The sequence below is a fragment of the Ciona robusta genome, chromosome 11 (assembly GCF_009617815.1).
Source record: "Ciona robusta chromosome 11, ASM961781v2".
NCBI classification, from domain to species: domain Eukaryota; kingdom Metazoa; phylum Chordata; class Ascidiacea; order Phlebobranchia; family Cionidae; genus Ciona; species Ciona robusta.
In genome coordinates this window covers 1,933,471-1,958,595 of record NC_143245.1, presented here as the reverse complement: position 1 = coordinate 1,958,595, position 25,125 = coordinate 1,933,471, and the positions used below count along the sequence as shown (strand labels likewise).

General features: G+C 36.1%; 3 protein-coding genes across 4 annotated transcripts; 1 reads left to right on the top strand and 2 right to left on the bottom strand.

Moving 5' to 3' along the window:
- Positions 1-76: 76 nt before the first annotated feature.
- LOC149727736 (protein downstream neighbor of son homolog) lies at positions 77-9,084 on the bottom strand. 2 transcript variants are annotated; one of them, XM_089888135.1, is made up of 13 exons: positions 8,781-9,084; positions 7,912-8,045; positions 7,561-7,663; positions 7,181-7,269; positions 6,807-6,903; positions 6,312-6,490; positions 5,044-5,164; positions 4,317-4,422; positions 3,958-4,026; positions 3,601-3,638; positions 2,979-3,110; positions 2,612-2,755; positions 77-2,159 (listed from the first exon to the last, which is right to left on the bottom strand). In XM_089888135.1, the coding sequence occupies exons 1-13, from the start codon at positions 8,943-8,945 to the stop codon at positions 1,797-1,799; spliced, it is 1,740 nt and encodes a 579-aa protein (XP_089744261.1). In that variant the 5' UTR covers positions 8,946-9,084; the 3' UTR covers positions 77-1,796. The 2 variants fall into 2 exon arrangements, with proteins under 2 accessions (XP_089744261.1, XP_089744262.1); XM_089888136.1 differs by lacking the exon at positions 77-2,159 and adding an exon at positions 2,216-2,421.
- LOC149727735 (uncharacterized) lies at positions 8,995-14,913 on the bottom strand. The gene is made up of 2 exons (XM_089888113.1): positions 14,794-14,913; positions 8,995-12,208 (listed from the first exon to the last, which is right to left on the bottom strand). The coding sequence occupies exon 2, from the start codon at positions 12,156-12,158 to the stop codon at positions 9,261-9,263; it is 2,898 nt and encodes a 965-aa protein (XP_089744239.1). The 5' UTR covers positions 12,159-12,208; positions 14,794-14,913; the 3' UTR covers positions 8,995-9,260.
- Positions 12,887-25,125, top strand: LOC149727734 (P-selectin-like). The gene is made up of 18 exons (XM_089888114.1): positions 12,887-13,043; positions 13,411-13,496; positions 13,664-13,765; positions 14,103-14,259; positions 14,814-14,960; positions 15,221-15,338; positions 18,058-18,167; positions 18,559-18,768; positions 19,104-19,298; positions 19,737-19,913; positions 20,520-20,714; positions 21,137-21,322; positions 21,754-21,939; positions 22,353-22,535; positions 22,876-22,987; positions 23,198-23,352; positions 23,985-24,142; positions 24,680-25,125. Exons 1-18 carry the CDS (start codon positions 12,983-12,985, stop codon positions 24,854-24,856), a joined length of 2,715 nt encoding a protein of 904 aa, XP_089744240.1. The 5' UTR covers positions 12,887-12,982; the 3' UTR covers positions 24,857-25,125.

Genomic DNA, 25,125 nt, shown 5'->3' with positions numbered 1-25,125 from the left:
TCGCGTTCACCTAAAGTGTAAGTTTTGCTGATTCACTTCATGCTCACACTTACTCAATGTACAAAAAAAGCAAACATCATGCTACACGCTAATCTTTAATTTATCCAAAGCGATGTTTTGAAACGTAAGTGGGCATGTAGATGTAATGTACTTTTAAATCGTTATTGAAGTTTTTGTATCAATGCATTCTAGTTCAGTTCAAGGAGCAAAACGTCCTTCCTTCGAAGGTGTGTGAAGGACGAGAGCAATTTAATAGCAATTTTAACTTACCTAAAAAATGTTTTATTTTTTCAATACGAAGATTAAATTTCGGAAAACGACAGAAATTATTTTTCAAATGGACTTTTTATTATGATAAAGCAGTAATAAAACAGAATAATATTTGTCATATTAGTTTAATGAACGATATGCACAACACATGTAAAGGTTAATATTAAAACAATTGGTTCGCGGTTAAATGGCTTACTGAAAAATAAAAACAGGATTAAAATACCTTCATAGTTTATGTGGCTAAAGTTGACAAAAACAGTACATTCAGTACAACGAGGGCACATAGACAATGTGCACATGGAATACACCAACAAAAATACAGAAATAGTACAACGAGTGCAGCGACATACATGTGATAAACATGCAACAAACACAACAACTCATTTATTCAAAAAGAGGACATGGTCAAAAAGTAACTAACGCGGACATAATCATTGAAACATCTACAAATAAAATATTGTTCAAATCTTAAAGAATATTTATCTTCAGTGTACACCTTATTTTATGTCCAACCACAAGAAGTCGAAGCCAACAACAGCTCTGCATTTCCCAATTAAAAAGAACAAGAATACAGCAGGAAAGACAGACATATACACTCATACAACACATCAACTTATACTAATACTGAGATAAAAAAAAAACGTTCGGCAATAACATTACTAATAAACAAAACCTTAATTTGAATAGTTACAAATTGAACGTTAGAAATATATGTTTTTTTTAACAACAGACTTGACTGCCAGACTGTTGTTAATAGTTGAAAACACGATCTGGATATTCGGATATTATGTGCTAAAAGTTGTCCTGTCTTTTCCAGCCCTACTATATGTTTGTAGGCATATGACAATAAGACACACATATAAAAATTCTAAGCTGTCCTTTTCGTAATACTCCAACAAAACAATTGTTTTAGTAATGCAGACGAACACTTTCTAACTTCCTTAAATCCGCTTCCTTATCCTAATCCGAAGTAATGGTGCTTTGTTTACTACCATATGGGACGAGGAAAAAAGGTGTCCCATCTTGCTCCACCCTAGTATATCATACTCACGGAAACATACGATATAAATAGGGTGATACTGGAGTTATTAACACCAGGAAACGTTCACTGTTGTCGCAACATTACAACATGGTAGGTCGAAATAAGAGTAAGGTTATTCGGTTTTACGATTTCGCAAAAAAAGACGAACCAAGTTTAAACACCCACACACGGCGCGCAGGGCTTTTCTTTTTTTACTACAAGACAAAGAGAATGTTAATTTTCACCAAAAGTAATCGTTACTCTGCAAGTGTATTGGCGAGTAAAAGGACACAAACAATATTTACCTTATATCTTAAGTCAAACCAACTCTGGTCAAAATCCAAGGTCTCCTGGTACGGCACACTGTAGGACCTCACTGGTATAGAAGCTCAACCCCAAATATATAAGTGGTAAGAAACTTTAAAGTAAAACTTCAAACAGAAAACAAACTAAACATATAAACCTATGTAAACAGTAACTGCAAAAGCAAATTGCAACAAAAAGCTTAACTTTGCCAATTGTATTTTTCATTTTCGACTTCAATTTGTCTTATAGTAACAGGAGTTGTACTAGTTAACCTGGCCACAAAGTTTTCAGCAATACCACACTTTTGCATGTCAGAAGATGGGGGTTCTTTGTTATTGCCCATAGTTGCATCACTTGGTGCGTTAAATGGTGCAGTGTACATGTGTGTACCGAACGCACAAGTGAAGTTACCATCATCTTGTGTTTTGTTCAGTAAGGTAATAATACCACTTAGTTGGTGTGGCATTAGTGGACCAGATATATCAAGACTAAATCTTTCTTTAGGAACACCACTCTTTTTTGCTGACTGTCTGTCAAATTCACTTCCATCATTTTCACACATCTGTTGAATAAAACACAGATGAAATATTTTGTTTTTTTCCTCTTCCTGTACTTACTTATATGACTTGTTGCAAACATAAGACTATGGAAGGTTTTGGAGTAATAGGTCAACTCTGGCCTACACCCCAGCTGACAGGAAATTCAGGAATCATGTCATGCCCTGCTACATAACCTCACCCATATAAAATATACTGGCCGTTCATACCATCTTTATTAAGAAAAAAATAAAACTATGGTCCATGACAACTTTTACTCTGCAGGTGCTGTAAAACAATTTTGAAGTAACTTACTGCTATACAAACCTATTTGTATAGCAGTAAGTTACTCTGGCAGTTTGACTGTCTAAGAAAATTTAGGCAGTTAGCCACGTAGCCAAAAAGTACCCCCTTATTAATTAACTGCCTCTATATTAAATAATGACAATTTTTACTCAAATTGATTAAACGAACTGACCTTGGCAATTCCTGCCCTCAGATCCAACTTTTTCAAGGACGAACCAATAAAAGGGACTGGGGACAAAATAGTTGGTGGTACGCCAGCTTGTGGCCCAGAGTTTGCTGTGCTGCTTTTGCAGTTGAGTAAATAGTTGAAGAGAATCTGAAAAAACATTTAAAAACAAAATTGTAAATCATCATTTCACAGCGGAAAAATCAGAATTTTGCTGTAATAATAAGAAAAGACAGGATATTGCGACAAAACAACAGTCTTTAAAACACACTTACAGTAAAACAGATTTATATTTAATTGATAAAAAGAAACATTTACTTCACAATAGCTTTGTGAAGATAAAAACATTTAAAGTAGAGTAACACCCTAACACCTGTGTTTGTGTCATTCCCTTCACAAGAACAGCAGTCCGTGGTTGTCCATCGCTACGAACTGCTAAATTTATTTCTTTATTTTTCCTGAATTGAAGTCCGTTACTGATGTCTTTCCATTGCTGCTCTTCTTGCTAATGTAAAATTGAGTGTAATTCTTATTTCTATGAATACATAGATATTCTATGTGGGTGAGGTCCTGCAGTGGCACGCAATGGGACGTTAGATTTAGACCAGAGTTTGTCCATTACTAAATATTATATTGAATTTGCGTTCGCAACTGTTTTCCTTCACTACACTTTTATGTCAGATTGAAGAAGAAATTAGGCCAGGTACAAAATCGGAACGATAAGACATTTTTACCCCAAGTTTTAACTACTACACACATAAATTTTATTTATCGCTTCCGATACAGTAGATCAGGTTAATTAATAACAACAAAGAGAAGGGAATTAGCAACAAACGACAGTCAAGCTGCAGGTAAAAACTGCTTTAAAGTGTCAGATAACAGTGTGGATGCTAAACCACATTACAGTATTAATTATTGAGTTGTATTTAATTAAGACAAATAAAGATATTAATATTAAAACATTTTTATTTGAAATATTTTCCAAGCTAACCTACCTCATCTGCCTCCACATCTGCACAGCAATGTGATTTATCTGTGATGTCATAATGACAATAGTTACAATGTTGTTAAAGAAATGCAATGCTACAACCCTGAGGTCACTAATGGGCTGTCTAAACTTTTAGTTATAAAGAACTAACAAACCCACAAAATTACATTCATGGTCACTTGTAAGCTGCCACAAGTTGTTTGAAACAGAACATATATTTTATAACTACTATCGTTTTCTAGCCACGCAAGGATAAATCAAGTTTTAGACCTGTATACATGTTTAAAAATACAAATTGATTAAATATATTGAGTAATATTACAAGTAGTTAAGTCGGTGTACAAACTTTGTTAACTAAAATTACCTTTTTCAGCAACTGGTCTGTTTTCCTTTGATCCTTCATTCAAATCTTTTACATCGGAATTTACAGAATCTACAAAATATTGTTTACATTACTGAGTTAGAATGTGTTTTTAAAAATAATGTATTTTGTAAAGTATTAAATTGGTTTTACAGATGTGTTAAACGAGGTTCTTTGGTGTTTTTTAAATATCCTTCTGCAAGTACAAAAAATATAAACAAAGCTAGTTACATATTTTAAAATGTACATATTTAACAAATTATTTTACAAGACAAAACATAGTAATTTAAATACCAGATTGTCATTATACTGACATATGTTACTTCAAAATAAGTAATACGAACAATTATGACATCACTAACCAGATTGTTGCGTATTTAATTGTTGTAACGGCATCGTGAATTCAATACCTTCCGATTTAAGTGATTTACGAAACCCCATAGATGTTGGGGTGATAAGGCAGTTGACCTGTTTAATAAACACAAGTATTCTGTTACTTCTGCTACCAGGCATAATGTAAATATTCTTTTAGCGGCTCATCTGGTATAAAAACCGAGTGTATTTCCGATTTTTTTGCCGTGTCAGGACTTTTTTCAAGAATGGTTTTCCTAGATTGTATAAACTGAGCAGTGGACAATTCAGGTCACACGTTATGAGTTTAATAATATATATATCCTTAACTGCTTATCCAGACTGTGTCTTTTAGTCATAACAAATATTAAAGACTGTTGTTTTTTCATCAACTTCATTTACTACATATGTTTTTTTATTATTGTATGTCTAGATATTCCATTTTCTCCATAATCCAAGTTCCGATAGCTCCAGCACAGGCATGTAGATAAGTAGACAAGTTATTAAAAGTATTTTATGCTGTTTGAATTATTAAGTATTACTTGTCTCTTTCAACTTTAATATTACTTTCCCTGATAAAATATTCCCAGATGTCAGACGAAATGTAACAAATACACCACGTTATTTATAGCAGATGAGCAACCAATGGATGATTTAATATTATAACTTTTTAACAATATCATTTATAGACTTGCATTGTAATTAGGAATAGATAATTAAACACTATTATCAACTCACCTCACAGCAAGGTGAAACAACCGCTGATCTAAACAGGGCTGTATATTGTTGAGCACAAATGTAGAAATATGGACAAAGGTTTTCACGGAGCAGTTGGTACGAAGAACGAAATGCAGCAGCCCTGGAAAGAAAGATTTGTCATCATAGTTTGTGCACATACTTTAGTGCAGTGATTCTTAAACTGGGGGGGGGGGTGCAAAAAATAATAAAATAAAGTGTAACATGTGATGTATTAACTATGCTTTATTGCTTTTTAAATCTGAACAATATATTTATATACCAGCCAGTAAACCATGGCAAAGTGTGGGTTTTCGTTTGGCACTAGTAAAGGTACGTTACAGATTAGGCTGGTGGTTAGTTAGACGTTATAAGGGGGTTGGGAGTTAGCAGATAACCAAGAAGAGGATACTTTCACCTTTCGTTTATTTTTATGTCTGGCAATTTAGATAGTTCCCCCTGAGCATACGATAAAATAGGTTCTCTACATTTATTTACAATATTCAAAACTTTTTATGGTTACACCTTTCATGCATGCCAATTTATCTGCTTTATTTATTAGAAGTCTGTACATAAACCTAAAAATTCCTATATAAAGCAACACTGCTTACAAATGCTCTGCATCTGTATGGTAATTTCCCAGCAACACACTACTACCTTTTTTGCATGGTAAAAAGTTGTGCGAATAGCGATTTTTTGTTTTGCATGGTCATTGGTTTATGCGCGTATCAACATTGAGTTAGCTTATTTTAGCGCAATATTGTTAAATCTAGTTTATAAAATAGGTTTTGAAGCTTCTTGGGGCTATTACTAGCTAAAAACTGTAAAACTAATACCCGAATAAGATTAGGCTCTTAAAAGTGAAACTGTACTTCCACCATACTTTTCTTTACTCGCATAATGTGAGTAACAACCAACCTCCAACTGCAGATGACACGCTTATGGCGTTATGCGTGTTAACTTTGTTTTTGCGAGTAAATATGCGAGTACTTACGCGCATAAAAGTGACCATGCAAAAAGGGTATAACTTACACAATATATACAAAATATCTTCACAATGCATACACGATTGTTGAGCATTTGCAAACACATGTTTACACAACAATCACCAACAAAGTTACATTTGTGGTAACTCGTAAGCTGGTACAAGGTGTATGAACACCCGTGTTATAACGACCGTCGTTTTCTTGGCACGCGAAGATAAAGCAAGTTACATTCATTCAACAACATTAGGTTTTAGATACGTAAAATTGAATATATATGTGTCTTACCAGCTATCATACATGCATGTCTTTGCATGTTCGGTTGAAAGAGGTTCCGTTGTTATTCCAGGAACCAACCGACAATCAGAACCAAACCTTGGAAATAATTTAAACCACGGCACAGACGGGTGTTGGTGGTAAACTAAACACTTACATAACTCAATACGTAAGTCAGACTGTGTTGTGGTCTAAAAACAAAAACAAATTAGTGTAAAGTGTTTCAAATTAGATAGATTTCATATTCCTAATATAACAACTGGGTGAATTTATTTTGTCTTTTGGTCACTGTAATTCGGGTAGAAACTAAATATCATATACATATATAACTGAAAAGGCAAGCTGACGTTAAAAAAGGTAAAACAGAAAACATTACAATTGTCAATTAATAAATGTTGCGAACGGAGTTGCACTGGTTCGCATGAATGAGCTTTCTGGGTGTTGGGGTAATTGGCCAAATATGACCTAAATCCCAGGCCCTTGAATAGATGAAAAAATAGAACCAACCTCAAGTTTTTGACAACGCACAGATCTTGTTATAGATTTTGCTTCCTCGTTTCCACGTACGCGTGCACACCACGCAAATGATGATGGAGATAAAAACCTGGAAGGTGTTTCATATTTCATTATCATCAAATCATTTTGAACACTATGTACACTAACACTATATTTACCTTGGGTGAATCCTAAGGAAGGGACTTGAGGTTTAAGCTAGGGTTTACTCATTACCCTAACACCCATTGTGCGATTGGTCCCATGTCTGTTTAGGGTTTTGCCCAAATATACACATGTTTGAGCCACATAACACTTTCTACATACCAATTTTTCAAATACAAGACTAGCTAAATTAGAACCTACCTAGGTAAGATTAAACTACTAACCTTGCTTTAGTCTTTATACTCCAATCAGCAGGCAGTACGTCATGTTTTGTTTTTTTCTCCACTGGTGCCAATTTTGGAAAACAATCAGGCTGCATAAGCAAACAGTAAGATATAATAAACAAGATAAGATTACCTTGGTAAGAATTTTAATATGGCACAAAATTCACCCTAAAGAAAGGCAATATAGGTCGAACTGAATTTAAAAGAAACAAATTACTGTTAAAGTTTGTAATAAAAATTTAATTTATTCCTTCGAATACAGTAGCGAAAATCAAATTATATAAAAAAACAACGCAACAAACGACACACTTTATAAACACGCTGGGGTTAAAAATATTTATAAATAAAAGTGTTGCTGCTAAACCCAAATGTTACTCAACTGTAAACATGGCCTGTATCGAGTCTTCATTAAGAAATACAAACCCAAGATCATTATTATCGAGAACTTCCGTGTTTCTATGTTTATCTTCCTGCTCTATAGGACTAAAGAACAAAAGTAAGAAACGCTAGGTTTTCTTTTTTCGGTAAACCATTTTACCCCCTTAATAATGCTATTTATAAAATGTGCTTTTTCACTAGATTCATTTTCTTAATAAATTTAAAAACATTTAAAATTTTATTTAATGAAACAGAAACCCTGGTTTGTCCTGGCATACAATTGCCATGTGGCAATTTTATATTTTTAAAATTTATAAAAATATTTATAAATCATAATATTAATCCTCACGAACCTCTTGACTTCTTTCTCCCACAATGGAACTTCCGGTGTTGTGTCAACCTCAGTCACTGATAAAATCCTCTTCTTACCTCCGAACGATTCCTCGGAACTACTCCTCTTCTTTGCAAACGGGTTTGCCAATCTTTTCTAAAAAAAAAAACATCTTTAATTTTGCACTAATGAAGAAGCCTCCGGTTTGATACATATTAGACTGGTGAGAGGTTGATACAACTTGATAGTTTAGGGTTATTAGTTAGAGATGGTCACTGGTTATATTGGTAGTTTTAGTAGTTACATTCTGTTATAGTAGTTAATGGTCAGATAACGTGGGAGCAAGCTTATTCACCAGCATTATTATTTTTTGTGCATTCGTATGAATAAAGAGTTAAAAAAAAGCCTAATGTCTCCGTCTGCACAGTATGACAGGTGCACAGAGGATTTTTTTACAAGTTATGCAGCCAGGCCATAATTCTAGTTAATATTCTTCCCCCTACATTATCTGACCGCTAAACGATCACTAACACATATACCCACTAAAGCATGACTAATGACCCCCGACCTTTAACACTTTCCACAGGGCCCAATCTGTAATGTACTGGAGAATTCTTCACTAGTGCTATTTTGTTCTATATGTGCCGATTGATTTTACTATCAAGCAAATATTTATCAAAATATAAAGGATATTTGGTACAACATGTGTGACAACTTTATACTAGTACCGGGCTTACAAGTCACGAAGTATGCAAATTTGAAAGTAATGACATATTTCACCAGCTATATATATATATTAATATAACGCCCATTGATTTATTAAAAAGGTATCCTTAGGTAATTCTTAAAACAAATGTTTTGAAAGCACTTAAATATAACACATCACAGTACCTTGTTTTCCCCTACATCCTTACTACTATTTAAAGAAGCAGAAGTCGACATCGACCGATTGGAAACGACTCGTTTTCTCCGCATTTTCAATTTTCTCATTATATCGCTAGGTTTGTTCCATAAACAACTCGTCTCTTCCTCCGATTTTTTTGGCTCATTTTCCATGTTTAGGTTAAACTAAAACCTCGGTATTTTAGCTATATAAATATTCCTACTAAACACAGTAATTAGGCAAGTTTAGTCGCATAACAAAACTTTTGATAAACTTGTAACGACAAAGACGAAAAACCCGCCAAATTTCCACCGGGGGAAATTCCCTATTATGTCAAAATTAAGTTGACGTTTTTTACCACAGGGGTTCAGATTCCTGGTTTCTATTTGCGATAACATTAAAAACACAAAAGTAACACTTCATAAACTTTATAGCACAAAACTATATAACGATGAAAATTGTACAGATGTAATATTTAATACAGCAGCCTATTTATTACGTTTTTTGCACAACTTCTTGATAACATTTTCCACGACATTTGAATACAGAATTGGATTTAATGCACTGTTTATAGGTAGTAAAACAGCAGCACTAATTACGTAAACGATGTTGTTCATTTCGACGCCACCTAAGCTAATGTAAGCCATTGTACAAATAGGAATCCAGCTACAAAAGTCAGTCACTATTAATCTGGTGATCTTTTTCTGCATCTTTTTGTTTTGTCCACTACCGCTACGTTTGCTTTGCATGGATATGCTTCTTCTGTATATTGCTATATAACTGAACACCATGTACAGAAACAAGGCGAAGTTCAGAGTTATAAGAAACGTTGAATATTCCCATGTATCTTCTCCAACCTTTACAAACAGCTTAGGCATACAAACGCTCGTTTCGCCATAATAATTAAACTCGCCTTTAATATCAAGCTCTTGAAATGTAGCAGCAACCAGGCGTTTCGTATCTGGCCAATTTATAGGGTAGTTATATTGTGACTTGAGTTGCGATATTGTCTTCGCTATTTCATTCATCTCGGCTTTGCCCACTTTCTGTTTGGCGAAGAAATAGTTCGGGAACCAAACCCCTGTTACAAAATACACAGAATTTAACTCTAATAGTGGAAACATCCCCAGTATTAAAGCGATGCACCAAAACACCAATACCGGCATAATATACCACGCCCTGGAAACCGCCCGTGTAAGAAAAGGGTTGAACGTTGAAATTAACCGGAAAGTGGTCATGGCTGTTAATATAAAGGCTGATGCTTGCGTTGATATAACAACTAGTGCGCCAAGTATTGAACAAAGTTGACTACTCCTCCATTCCTGGTCATGGTAGCAATATCTGCTCGAAAACTGAAGACCTTTAATCGACACGGCCAAAAGGTAAACGCTCATTAAAAAATCCGATAATGAAAGATTCGCCACAAACCAAAGACAAGCGTGCTTAACCGGCAAGTTCACTGGTTTAACCATTTGTTTAATAGTCACCAAAAACACAGCCAAGTTACCAAATAGGGCAAGCAAACCCATGATCCAAAACAACGCTCGAAGAAATGGATTTCCTATCATTTCTAAGGGTGATGAAAATATGCTGGTTCTGTTGCTGTTAGCTGGACATTCATCGCTACCATCTGTACAATCGTGTATGCCGTTTTCGACCTGATCCAAAGATACAGATAGTGGTTCCTTATTCAAGCAGTAAAATCGAGTAGCACCGCAGAGGGATTCTAGTTCGTCTATGCCGTTGTCACAGTGTACAACCCCGTCGCATTTTTGACTCGGTGAAATATGCTTGAAGCTGTTGCTATCATTAGAGCAGTAGAACCTATTACTGCAATTTATTTCATCATATCCACTACTGCAACCCCATTCTTTGTTTAGGCACATAGGAGAAACATGAGGATATCCTATGGAGGTATTGTGGCCGCAAAGTTGTCGGCAATATAAGTCGCGCCCAGCAGGGCAGTCCACTATTCCATCACACCTAGTACCAGCGTGTAACATGTGGATATGATTTCTACACAATATCTTATCAAGGCTGGACTCTTCAGCTTGTGTACTTGTACAATATTTGAGATAATTATCCCCACAGTTTATTGACTGGTTACAAAGCACTGATTCGGCTTTCATACAAGTTCCATTACAGAAAAGCGTCCCTTGGTTACATACTCCTTTAGAATTACCTAAAACCTCATTACAAACTTTCTTATTCTCGCAAATACATTCGTCGGATAAATCGTAGCAATCCACAACTCCATCACAAACCTGCTTGGGCGATATGATAAGCTTTCCATCCAGGCATTGAAAGCATTTAAGTTTTCCGTCCACAAAGCAATTATCTGCACGGCCAGCGCAATAGGAATTGTTATTGTACAAGTTAATCTGAGGTAGAACGCAATATGCTTTGTTGTGGTGTGTGATAGTTCCTTCATCTTCTGGTACGCATTTAAACCCAGGAACGTCATGCAACTCGTCGCTTCCATCTGTACACTGAACATACTTTGAACAAAGATTCGTTGTATGAATTAACTCTCCATTTCTGCATTGTATTAACTTATTACTGCTATATTTTTGTTGGCACCACCATTCAGTTCTTTGTGTGGCATTAGCAACATCATAGAACGCTACAGGTCTGCATCCATATTTGGTGTTTGGAAAAGAAGCGTTAATTTGCAACATCTGTTCATATTCTTCTTTATCCCTGCACCGCCATGAGTAATAGTTTGTTTCACAAGCTTGATCTGAATTATCAATACAGTTTTGATTGCCATTAAGAACATAACGTCGGTTTATACATGCACCATCCGAAGGGCAATTGTTACGATTCAGTATACAGCCACAACGTACATAGTTACGCGGGCAAGGTTTTGTACATCTCCTTTCGTCGCTCCAATCCCCACAATTATTCCAACCATCGCATTTTTGCACATCATGAAAACAGTGTGGTTTGTAATGACTTCTAGGTGCACATCCGCCATCTTTTCTATTACAATCACACTCATGATGGCTTTCTGATGGGCAAGAATAATTACAACCTTTTTCATCGCTCCAGTCAATACAATGCTTTCTTCCGTCACATCTCTGAACATCGTTATAACATGCACTCACTGACTTGTGCGCTGCGTTTTCGGACCCCGGGCACCCAGTAGCAATGCAATCGCATTTATAGTAGCCACGAGGGCAGACACAATTTCGTTCATCAGTCCAGTCTCCGCAGTCATTCCAGCCATCGCACATGTACTTACAATCCAATGCAAAGCTTCCATTACAACCGATTAAGCTTCTGTCGCACGGGCATTCACATTTCACACCTTGTAGTGCGGCCGCTTGCGAGTATACAACAACCAACACGAAGTGTAAGTAAAGTACAAGCTTGACTACCGACATATTTCGTTCACTTGATACAGCACATTGGTAACAAATGAAACTAACAAGATCTGCAATGAAAATATATTGAACTGATTTTATAATTTACAAATTAATCTATAAATTAACCATACATTGACGTTTTTTAACAGTTGTTTAACTAAAGGTCGAATTTAGGAAACAACTACTAACCAACGCCTTAAAAACTTGCACTAAGGCACTTGTGCACCTTATCGCATTAACAGTAACTGAATAGCCTACAAGACACATAAGCGTTTGTATAAATAGACTAGTTATCCCTCGCTGTTTTAGCGTTTGTGGTGATTTACTAATCAGCATAATCAACTTTTCATTGAACTGTCTCAAAGAATTGAAATGTTCTTCGAAATAAATGTATAATGTCCGTCTAATAACACTGAAAAAGCGAACGGAAATTTAATCACAACAAATGTTATCAGTGGTTAACAGCCTTCGTTTGGTTTTCTTCAAAGTCATGTAAACAAATAAAAGGACCAAATTAAAAGATAAAGTAATATCTAAAGCGACCTTGTTAACAGACACGTGCATAAATGATGTGGTATTAAATTCGAACGGGATAATTTGGTAATGGGTGATTTTGTAAATTGATCTTCAGTATCTCAAGTAACAAACGAAGATCAAACTTTAGTTTGGGCCGTTTTGGCAACTATTCCCTATTTAGTGAGAGACACCTTATACCCTGAGGCCCAGGCATCGAAGAACGATTTTAGCGAAACGTAAAAACGGCGAAAAAATGCCGATTTTAAATCTTTTCTGACATTTCAGTGCATTTGTAGTTATTGTAGTTCAATCTACATTGAGTTAAAATGGGTAGTCGGGCTTGGTTAGGTTTCTTGGTTATTGTGACGTTTATCCACGTCACACACGGTAAGCTAACTATTAATTCTAGTAAATCGGTGTTTACTAGAATATTTAAGTTTTATTCAAAATTTATACATACAGCATCTGTGTTTTTATGCGCTACCAATTTAACATTTACCATGTATTGTCTATGTTGCGTATTTTATCGGTAAGGTAATGATTTAATTAACCTATTAAATAAAACGTCTTTACATAATTACTTCGTACGTGTTATGTCAGGTTAAAACGGGGCGACTGTCATGCAAATTTGTTTTTATACAGTTTTTACGATATTAATTATATGGCTAAGGTGTGCTATTGATTATTTATCGTAGAATTTGATATGACACTCAGTAACATGTTTATGTAACATAAATACATACTTTATTTATAGGTTTGTTCTGCGTGACTTGTACGAATGCTAAGAATCACAGCGAATGCGACAGAATCGGAAAAATACAAAAATGTCAAAAGAACGAGGTATTTATATAGCAGGGTGGGGAAGATGGGACATCTTTTCATTCTATTGTCCCGTCCTATTTTTGTTTTGTCTTCTCCGAACTAAGCACGATTTGATATGTCATGTCTAAAAAACATTATCTTACCGACTTACCCCAACCTACTATAAACAAATTAATATTTTGTAGAAATCGTGTATGATCGAAGTTCGATGGATATCAAACCAAGGACGCAAACTTGTTTCAAAAGGTTGTAAACAGATCAACGCGTGTAAGAACAACCTTGATTTGGTGAGTGGTGTTTACGGTTATGACCGAAGTTAGTATGTTGGTTATGACTGCTGGAACAGTCGAAACACGCTGCCGGTCTCCTATATTTCTTATTCGAAATCAAAACAAGAAATTTTAGAAGTACACCCGTGTTATAACGACTGTTGATTGTGATCCCGCCAGGCGAGGATAAATAAACATCGTGAATTTAACCGGGTAATAGCGATTCAATTTTGTTTTGTGAATTATTTTATGGCGCTTAAAGTTAATCTTAATAGTTTTACTGTCCTTTGGCGCGCTTGACGCCAAGTTACCTCTTCCTTATTTAATATAAACTAATCTCTTGTTATTCCCATAGAAAGCGTGTATTGAAGAACGACCGAATTCTCAATGTTATTGTTGTTGCGAAACTAATATTTGTAACCGAGGTGATTCAAGGTGCTTCCCCGAAGGCGATCCCAGGTTGGCTGAACTAAACGGAAACATTTCTCCGAGCAACCCCGACGTAAGCCATGGTATGTACGTGAATATAGATTAAACATGAAAAAGATCATTTATATACATTACAAAAATACAAGTAACAAATGTATCATGTTCGGTCTGCCTGTATATAGCTAGCTGTACGGTTATATACCTTTAAAGTAGGCCTACTTGGGGTAAGGCGGATACCGTTAGCACATATTATCTATTCTAAACTATATTGCTTACACTTACAGGATAAAGCGTCGTAGTTAAATTTCTTTTTAGCAACTTAAACAATTATTATAGCAGCTTAAGTTAGCAAAATAACTCATGTATGATTTGCAACAGCTTAATAAGACACTCGTGTTAAACCTGCGGATTGTAATATCACGTATCGGAAACACGCATAATGATACAACTACTACACGGTTATAAAACAAGTTCTTGGTCGCATGTAGTCGAGAAAATGCGCCTTCTTTTAGGCATTCATAAAACCGCATCGAACAAATAACTTTAACAAAAAAAACTTTTAAAAAAGTCTTTAATAAAAAAATCGAAAACGCTCACCATTAACGTGCCTCACTTACGTTTCCGCCCTTTTCACCAGACCCTGCCTCTGGTGCATGCCCGACGCTCCGGACAGTTAGATTCGGAACAGTAAGATGCTCCTCATCAAACAGAAGAGGATCACGATGTACTTTCACGTGTCGAAGGAATTATTTTTCAAACGCTGAGCAGATGACGCTTACATGTCGTAAGTAGAAAAAGGGCTGGGTTCGAAGACCAGAGCTGCTGAAACTATATCTGAAAAGTTATTTCAGATATTTACTCTTAGTTGCACACATTGCTTTTTGTTAAAATCATTTTGATTTTGAAAAGTGCGATTATGTGCCCTGCGCCAAATTTTAGTACATGCAGATTGTATATAAAGTCAAAAAGCTTTATACTATTATCTACTATTTTTAGATATACTGCTTTAAAGTTACAAGATATGTTTAAACCTTGGCATTACAGGTAGCAATGGTTGGTCAAGCAACGTACCTGTATGTCAACCAATGGGTTGCACTTATCGTAGGTTACCACACGGATATTCGTTTTGCTCAAGGGGGCGATTCCACCAAAGTGTGTGCAGGTATTACCTATGGAATATTATGTTGCTTAAACTACATATATTTATAGTATATTAGGGAGGGGAGATGGTACACATTTTCGTTCTATTCTCCCGCTCCATTAAGTAGTAAACAAAAAAGATTCAAAGAATTAAAAACCGTATCCCCACGACTGCCATAGGCTGTTGTTTATTGTTTAAAACACGATCAGGATATTATGTGCTAAAGGTGTCCCGTCTTTCCCCACCCTACTATAGTGATAAACATAAGTCTACGACCAATGGAATATCCGTTATAGATATACTGTATTTGTATTGACGTGAATATGGGCGGTGCCTTTAGGCTCAGTTTGCCATATTGCGTCGTATGCTATAAGTAAAATTCGCACAAAGGTATTTGCCATTCAGAGTGTATATAAAGTTTACGGCTTAATATGCCACAGGATTAAGTCGTATTTACAGCTTTACGTTGATTAAATGAGATCATGCCATACTTTGTTATTTACTTTTGGTTGGTAATCTCAAGTGATTTTTAAAGTAGAATCGAAAGTTCTTCTAAATTCTAAACCAAAACGATTTATACAAATTCTTGTAACTTTTCCTGCTTTTGTTAGTTAAAAACAAGTTACGTTTGTGAGTTGTAAGATTTCAAGAAGACAGCCATAAAGTAAAAGCTTACAATCGCATTAAAGTCAAAATTAAATGTGATTGTGCTACTATTTTGGGCGTGTTTTTTTCTTTCGAAACGACGATTGCACCAACCCCGTATAGTTAATGTTTTTTAATTAATTGTCAGTAAAAAATTAAAAAAAAAACATAAATGACAAAAATATCCACAAACTTAAATAACGTGGTGTGTGTGGCAGAACATTCTTGTTATAAAACGACTGTAGTTGCCCGCCACCAAAAGATACGTTTAAGGGTCAGTCGTTTATTATCCATGGCTCGCGTTTCTTGTAAGACAGAATTGTAATCAGTCCAAACATTTTAAGTGTTGATTCCTAAAACACAAGGCCGACGCGTATATTTACATGCTAAACAAACCCTTTAGCGCTTGCATTAAATGCCAAATATTTTAGTCCGACCCATTAAGTATGTGTGACTTTTTTAGTTCATAATTTAACTTGATTTTTAGCCCAAATAAATCATGATAAGATTTTCAAAGGAAGTAAAAAACTATAAACAGTAACGACCTTTCACGACCCGAATTCCTCAAAGAGTTTGAAAGTTGCCACTTGCTCGTTATAAACCCCAGCACCCATCAGCATCTTCAACACAGTACACTACTTTGTTCTCGACATAAATGTCAAGAATCGCCTTCGGTTTATCGTCGTCATCTAAACAGCCAGATATCTCAAATATCAACGGTATACGTATCGTCGGTTGCTACCACGCGATTCAGATTTACACAGCGCAAGCTGAGTCAAATCAAAAAACCAAGTTTTTTTTTCTTAAAACAAACGTTTACAACGGTCGTAACATAAAAGTCATAAAAAGCGTACGTAATGTGTATTCTAATGAATTACAAACTGCTGTAAATATTTGTAATTTATTAGAAGTTTTAAACAAAACTTTTCATTAATTTACCATATTTTTACCCGAAAGTATTTATTGGGGTTATGACGTTTCATGGATTACGTCATGTCTATAATACGCAGCTGATGATCAGGTACCAGCATCGTCGATTAGATGGCGTGTTAGGTTTATTTTGTGTAACAACAAACATGCTGGTCATCAGCATAGGAGAATGTTTGAATTAAAATATTTTACGCCTCACTGCGCTTGGTCACATGGTGTCATGGTAATAGCATCAAAGGGGGAAATTGGCAAAGAGTTTTTTTCTTAGCATATAAGTGTTTTCTAAATTTTAGACAACAGGTTTTGCAGGTTTCGTGCTAGTCTTACTTTTATTTAAGAAAAGGTTCTGAAACTTCATTCTGTATTATAATTACTGTTCAAGAACGATTCATATTAGGTTATATTAAATCATACGGAGACGAAATTGTAGGTTGGGGTAACATAGTTTATGTTTTTATTTTCCTTTACAGTCTCATTTAGTATTGAACTAAAAATTTACAGAAAAATGTAACCCTATCTCCGCAAGACTTAAAAAGAGCGTACCTAACTATTAAAAACACGATTACAAAATCTGGCATATTGTTTGTTAACTGTACCCATCTAACCCCACAGTACGAATATTATACAAAGTTGTCAGGCAACATCTTATATGTCACAACCACAATATACCTTCCCGTGTGAAAACAAATCTCGCTGAAAATATCATAGCATGGTCCTCGGTTCTTTATCAGATCAAAAATTTCGTTCAAACCAGGAATCATCACTCACCGTGACTGTATACACGCGGCGAGCGTTGATTGGTTGATTGAATTTAGATTAACCAAACAGCTTTTCAGGTTTTTGACGTATAACGTTACTAATTTAACTCTTTGAGATAATAATAATTTTTTAAACCGATTTGAACTGCTGGGCACGTATTTTCTTAGTTATACACGTCACAGAGCAATAACTTATTTGTCGATGTGTTCCGTTTAGTGTTTTGTCTATGAGGACACATAAGATCACAATGGTAGCAGCATCGAGCCTTGAAACTCTGACCTCTGGGTTTGAGGCGCGCCATGCCAAGGCGCCTGACAAGAGTTTACTACAGTTTATCAAAATTTTTGTTCTCTTTTTGTGTTCTATTTGCGTATATAATCATTACGTTAACCCAACGATATTGCAGACACTATTGTAGAAGAGGTTACACACGTGTTGGAAGTTTTACATCAACGTGTTCGTTTAATCAACAAACATATACTGGACGTTGGAGTACGGGTTTACCAGTTTGTCAAGGTGAATATATATTTAGATTCGGCTTTCATTTTTGTGATAAACTTGACGAAATCCGACCGCATGGCGGACCAAACGTTGGTTTTATTAGAAAATGACATTTGAATTATTTATTCGATATTAACGACGTGTATATTGTACCTTAGCATGCGCGTTACAGCATTCGAGGTTAACAAGCGCAATTTATATTCAAATCAATAGTTATTAATGCATTTTTTTTATTTGAAGCATGAAATATCATGTATCGACAGGTATTATGTACGATATCGGTCACGTTTCGAATATTTTCTAAACGACGTTTCGAAGTCGTCGTAACCCATACGTTTTTTTACCACAACAAAGACTTGCATATTCTCCAAGTTAAATCAAAACTAACAAAACTTTACTTCTACAGCAGGCAGAAGGCCTAACAGACCACGTAACTGTCCGGCTATCGCCAACTTACAGAACGGAAGAACGATTTGTTCTCGTCAGTTCCAACCCAGGAGTCTGTGTCGGTTTAGTTGCAATTCTAATTACCACTTGGTTGGTTCGCAGAGAATATATTGCCAACAAATATCTCTTCAAATGTCAAGATGGTCGAGTAGAAAACCAACTTGTCGAGGTACGTTTGGGTTAAATTATGGCTATTTCATTCTATGGACACGGATCTTAATTAAAAAGAAGCACGTCATGGGTTCTATGATTTAAGTCTAAAAGTGGCCGATACCCAATACATTATAATCTATACTTTTTATATTTAATTTCGGGTCCATATTCCCTAGAGGAAAAAGTGAGTTCAAAAAGAGATTATAGCCATACGATTTCGTGTAAAAAAGGGTATTATTTTATTCTGTAATGGACGATCGCGAAATATGGAATTTGGGTGTTAACGGTATCCTTTCGTACCCCACAGTACTATATGCTATGGTTTTACATTAAAAACAATTTATTTTCTAGTAATCAACAAACGATGCCCCGCCACCCCAAGGTTGGCGAACGGTCGATTGTCTTGTACACAGAGCAATCGATTGGGTTCAGTGTGTACGTTCAATTGTGACCAACATTATGCTAAACGTGGAATAAATTATATTTCTTGTACCGAAGTTGGGCAGTTGGCTCAGTGGAGAGGCGGGGAATTACCAACATGTAGACGTAAGTGGAAGATTGTTTTTATACAAACTTTTTATTTTTAATAAAATATTTACTTTTTAGGGTACAATTAAACAATTGACGTATTTTATTATGATACTTTTTTTTAATTTTCGTGTATGGATAAAAGGTATATTGTTTAGGGTAACAACACATCCTGTATTTTTGCATATTTTCTCCCAAATTGATTGTAAATAATAATTTTTAAAATATTAAATTGTTTACCCACCGATATTTTACTCATATAGTGCGTTTTAACGACCGTCGTTATCGTTTTTTTGTTTTTTGTTATCGTCATCAAAATGACACACTAATGTTTTTTTGTTTTATGTAAAATGGGATTGCATTTTAAGTGAAAACTTTTACAGCACATTAAGTTAAAAAAATTAAACGGTACACCATTTTTTCTTACGAAATTAATTTTTGCAACTTTTCTTTCAGCGATAAACAGATGCGAGACGGTAACCCTTACAAACGGTATGTCAACATGTAGCATCGGTAAAGAGGTGGGATCTGTATGCGACTTAACTTGCGCTGAGGGTTACCGTATACGCGGTGTCGACCAAATTACTTGTACCGCTGACGGTTCGTGGTCAAGTACAACAACAATTTGCACAGGTGAATAAATGATTGAAACTGATTTACCTTCGCGTGGTGAGACAACAACAGTGGTTGTAACACTAGTGTTATATGTTTCATACATCTCGGGCCAGCTTATACGAGGTACTACCTGCGTAACTTTGTTCGTTTTTTTAGTTTTTTTTTTTTTGTTTTTATAAATATATGACTAACAGTTTTGACAACTCATTTTTGACCACGCAGTTGAAGCAATTGTCGCTATAAATGTCCTGTCAAAGAACACATACGCCAAAAGTCGTTTAATATGGGACGTGCGTGACAATAGTTTGGCTAAAGTCTAAAAGGAGTGGTCTAATATGGGAATTTATATATTATTGAATTTATTAGTTTTGATATCATAATACAAAGCATACATGCTCTTTACTATGCACGATAAATAGATGTAACTTATATATCCTTACGACAGGTTTTCTATTTTATCTCTCGCTTAGCCTATACGGGTTTAGTTTATTACAGCTGTTGTTTTCGTACTGTTGTAACTATTAGCATTCGCAATGATAAAACCAGAAAGTTATACTAGATCTTGCTAGATACCGTATATAACCGGTTTAACAACATTTTAAACGAACACGAAAACCCTTTCAGAGGTATTATGCTCGGTGATACCACCTAGCGACAACATAGAAATAGCATGCAGCAACGGGAGGTCTATAGGAAGCGTGTGTTCATTCGACTGTGACGAAGGCTATTACAGGATTGGTCAAGATCAAACCATGTGCTTGGTTCAAACTAGTAGCAGCGCTGAATGGTCGGCAGCCGCCCCCACGTGTTTACCACCAAGTAAGTGGATTGGGTAATACGCGAATGAATAAAAGTTGGCGAGAAATTGGGTAAATGAATGAAGGAATAAATGGGTGAATGGATGGTTCAACATGACTTATTTATCCCCTCACGTGTTTTGTTTCATATACCCCGCATCCGATCACGAGTTATCACTAAGGTAACTTTTTAGGTGATTTTAATTTGTATTTTTTATTTTTTGGTTGGCAAATTAGGCAAGAATCGCCCCCATTGTGCCGCCACGCCGATTACTGCTAGAGTACACATGGGGCAACAACGCGTTTATTTTTCATTATATATGGATTATAGGTCCTACTATACGGCACCACATGGGAACTGTTGGGCAATGACGCTTGATACGTTCTCTGCGATTGAGTAAAAATATCTTTATTAAATACTTTACTTATACATCTTTATTCCAGCGACATGTCCAGCGTTGGACGAATTGCCCAACGGGTTGATCGACTGTACGAATTCTTCAAACGTTGGATCTCACTGCGACTTCGTGTGTGGGGAAACTTATGTAATGGATGGACCAAGTTCTACGGTGTGTGGCGAGGTTAGATTCGGATACGGACAGTGGTCGCACCCGTTACCAGTTTGCAAAGGTTAGTTAGGAATATGTTTCCAACAACTGCAGGTTTTATAGCATTATTGAATGTAACTTGCTTTATTCAATTGCGTGGCCGAAAAACAAGTCGTTATAACAGGGATATACAGTTCCATATATATCTCGTACCAACCGCGTATATGTAACTTTGTGGGTGATTGTGTAATATTCTTTATGGCTGACTATTTAGACAACGTATTAGTGACCACTGGGTTTAAGCAATTGCCGTCAAGGACAGATACGCCCACAGTGCTGGTAGCAACAACGGGTCTAGAACCTGTACCCTATGGGTTAGCCCGCATGAAAATCATTACTTTGTTAAAGCTTCTCGCTCTGCTTAACGAACGCTGTACACAGTCTTGTTGTCAACGGAAAACCGTAAGCATACAAATATACCCAAATAAATTATAAAACAATCTTATTTGATAGAAACCTGTTATGTGTTGTCCGACATGGGTAATGTCAGAGCATCTTGTCCAGTGAACAAAGTAGTTGGATCTACTTGTACATTCTCATGTCCCCGGGACCACGAGTTGGTTGGTTTCGCAACTACAACTTGCACCAACAGTGAGAATAATGGGCCAGTTTGGGATAAGCCGACCCCAACCTGCCAATGTAAGACGTTAATGCACTATTTTAAACCGGTGGTTACTTCCAAATTTCTCGTTGCTCATATTTTTCCGTGTCTGCTAAAAAAGGGACAACGAATTTTGAAATTTTGAAATAACAAAACAAAACTTTGGACCACAATAGTTTGAGACAGTTTAATTTAAATTGTTATTTTTGTATAAATGAATGAATAAGGCATCCTGCTTTGCCACAAAGGCTAAATTTACACGGATATAAAATTTTCACCTTAATGTCGAGTTGTCAACCTTTATATTCTGTACGTTTTAAATATAACCTACATTAATTTGAATGCCAGTAGACGAATTTTAGGAAAATATATCAGTAGCACCCGAGGCATTTAGCCCCGAATTTTTAAATGCTATTATATCGTAACTGACTTTTTGGTAACACGATTTCAGTGATAAAGTGTCCGGAATTAAGACCGTTCACACGTGGCAATTACACATGCACCAATAGCAACAACGCAAGGTCCAGATGTAGTTATACATGTGGAGATGATTATATACTTCGACCCAGCACGTCACAGACAATTCGATGTCAATCAAACAAAAATTGGACACATGCCCCACCATGTTGCGCTCGTAAGTATATTATATATTATATAATGTATATATGGCTAAAACTTGGACATATTAGGATATATTTAGAGCATGAGTGAGTAATTACACATATATGGCTACAATGGTGACAGAATCTACCTTTAAATACGGTAACATGTGTTTATAGTCAAGCGATTTAACCAATGTATTTCGAAAGCACAAAAACCGTTCGCTGTAGCAGAAACATACATCTGGTAAGAAATCCTGAATCCTGACTCGAAAACAGTTTTAATAGTAACACAATTAGGAAATATGGGATATTATGTGCTAATGTATCCATCTTACCCCACAGCAGTACTATATCCTGTTATACTGTCCACAGGTCAATGCCCTGCCTCTCCCAAGATTGACATAGTAATGGTTCTCGACTCGTCGTCCTCAGTCACGGAACCTGGGTGGCGAAAAATGATCAACTTCGTTAAAACAGCGCTGGGGTAACTTCCAATAAATGTAACTTATGGCTGAGCAATGCAGTTGTTGTAACACCGGTGTTCTGTTTCATCCACCTGGTGCTTGCTTACGAGTTTCCTCGTATGTAACTTTGTTGGTGATTAGTGTTTTTATTTAATTTTTTTAAGGTATTTTTAATGTAATTCTTAAAACACTTTACTATTACGTAAATTAACATTTGAATGCAAACGCAGTTTCTACGAGATGGGACCAAACAGCACAAGTGTGTCAGTGTTTAGATATAACGCTGAGATAGATGAAGCAAACAAGATATCCTTCCAATACACACAGACTTATGGTAAAGAGCAATTGCTTAGAAGGATTGGCCGATTGCCTTATAATGGACAAGGTAAGTCAAGTTAACGAAAGTTGCGACTTCTCCACATACAATTCAAAGCCGTTTACGCCTTACCAATAGCTGCTACTGCCACGTATATCAACTAATATGAATGAATGAATGGCAGTTATACATCCGCCTTAGTTGGCTACACCGTCATATTTCATACACCTCATGCCCTCTAATGAACTAAAAAACTTTATTGGTAATAAATGTTATGTTTTGAGTGTGCAGTATATAGAACCAGCGTAAAACATCATAGTTGCTTGCTGTGCGAGGGTAGATATGTCGAATGGCGGTGATAAGACACTTATATATTTGGCGGGGCAAAACAAAACACTCGGACTACTTTGAATGAATGAATGTAACTTGCTTTATCCTCGCGTGGCCGGAAAACGACAGCCGTTATAATACGGGTCTTGATACTATGGTTGATAATATGGACAACCCATTAGTGACCACTGGGTTGGAGCAACTGCCGGTAAGTGTCTTGCCCAGGGACACATACGCCCACAATGGTATAGCAGCGTCGAGCTTCGAATCCATTCCCTCTGCATGGGTTACAGGCAGGCGCGCTAACCACTATGCCACGGCGCCGACCAAAACCGAGCAAAATTTTGTACCTTACCCAACGCTATACACAGGCACACGCACCGGACAAGCATTATCGTACGCTCTCCATATACTGACGAACGAAATCAACCGACCAGATGCGGTGGATGTTGTGTTGGTGCTTACTGATGGTAAATCACAAGATGCCGTTAAAGCACCAGCAGAGGCTCTGAGGCGTAACGGAGTTTTGGTAAACCTTAAATTTTATTTTGTCATACTTTATTTATGAGTTGGGAAACTTTGTGGATTATGGTAGGATGGAAAACATGGGACACTTTTTGATTCTATTTTCTCATTTCATTTGTTAGTAAACAAAGAAAATTAAAAAAAAATCATATAAAATTGCATCCTGACGACTCTCATACATCGTTGTTAATTGTTTAAAACACGATCAGGATATTTGGATACTATAAGCTAAAGGTGTCCCGTCTTCCTCTAAACTACTATATTTGTTTCTTTTTTTCTGTATGTCTAACGACCAGCAAGACAACCTAGCAGTGACCACTACTGGGTTAAAGCAATGACCGAAAAATAAGTAATTTACCCAACGATATACGCCTTAAATTCCTAATCTTGCTAGTTTTAATAGTTAACATAACTTAGAGTCGTGAGGATACGGTTACGTAATTCGATAAATAATCTGCTTTTACTACCAAATACTAATAGGACGGTTATAAAAAGAATGAAAACAAGGGACCGCATCTTATCCCAACCAATTACATTTCAGACATACGCTATTGCTATCCAGCCAGAAAGAGGTGTACTCAACATGAACCAGTTAAACGACATAGCTGGTACGCCGCATAACCTGTTTCTTCTACGAAGTGGTTTCTCCAGTTTTACTGAAGACTTTGCTCGTGAAATTCGCAACAGCGTTTGTCATGATCAAGATGTTTGTATATAAAAACAACACAACAAAGCCTTTAACAAATGTGAAAACGCTATGTAAAAACACATGCCAAAGCTTGTCCACAACTTAAATAAGCATGATTCATGCTTGATACAGTTTGCAGATTTGCTTTATTGTATACGATTTGTATACTATAAAACTGGGCTCTCGTTTTGCTTGCTGAAGCTTTTGTGTTTGAGACACCGATTGCTTTCTGCTTATTCTCAATGTCACGTAATAACTTACTGCTGCTTTAGAATGCAATAAAATATAACAAAGCGAAA

Coding starts and splice junctions, on each gene's coding strand:
- LOC149727736 (XM_089888135.1), bottom strand. CDS start 8,945: ATGGAAAATGAGCCAAAAAAATCGGAGGAAGAGACGAGTTGTTTATGG. Junction 6,491..6,806: donor TGCGTTGTCAAAAACTTGAG/GTTGGTTCTATT, acceptor TTTTGTTTTTAG/ACCACAACACAGTCTGACTT. Junction 4,027..4,316: donor ATTAAATACGCAACAATCTG/GTTAGTGATGTC, acceptor AATATTTTGTAG/ATTCTGTAAATTCCGATGTA.
- LOC149727735 (XM_089888113.1), bottom strand. CDS start 12,158: ATGTCGGTAGTCAAGCTTGTACTTTACTTACACTTCGTGTTGGTTGTT.
- LOC149727734 (XM_089888114.1), top strand. CDS start 12,983: ATGGGTAGTCGGGCTTGGTTAGGTTTCTTGGTTATTGTGACGTTTATC. Junction 14,260..14,813: donor CAACCCCGACGTAAGCCATG/GTATGTACGTGA, acceptor CCTTTTCACCAG/ACCCTGCCTCTGGTGCATGC. Junction 15,339..18,057: donor TTCCACCAAAGTGTGTGCAG/GTATTACCTATG, acceptor ACGATATTGCAG/ACACTATTGTAGAAGAGGTT.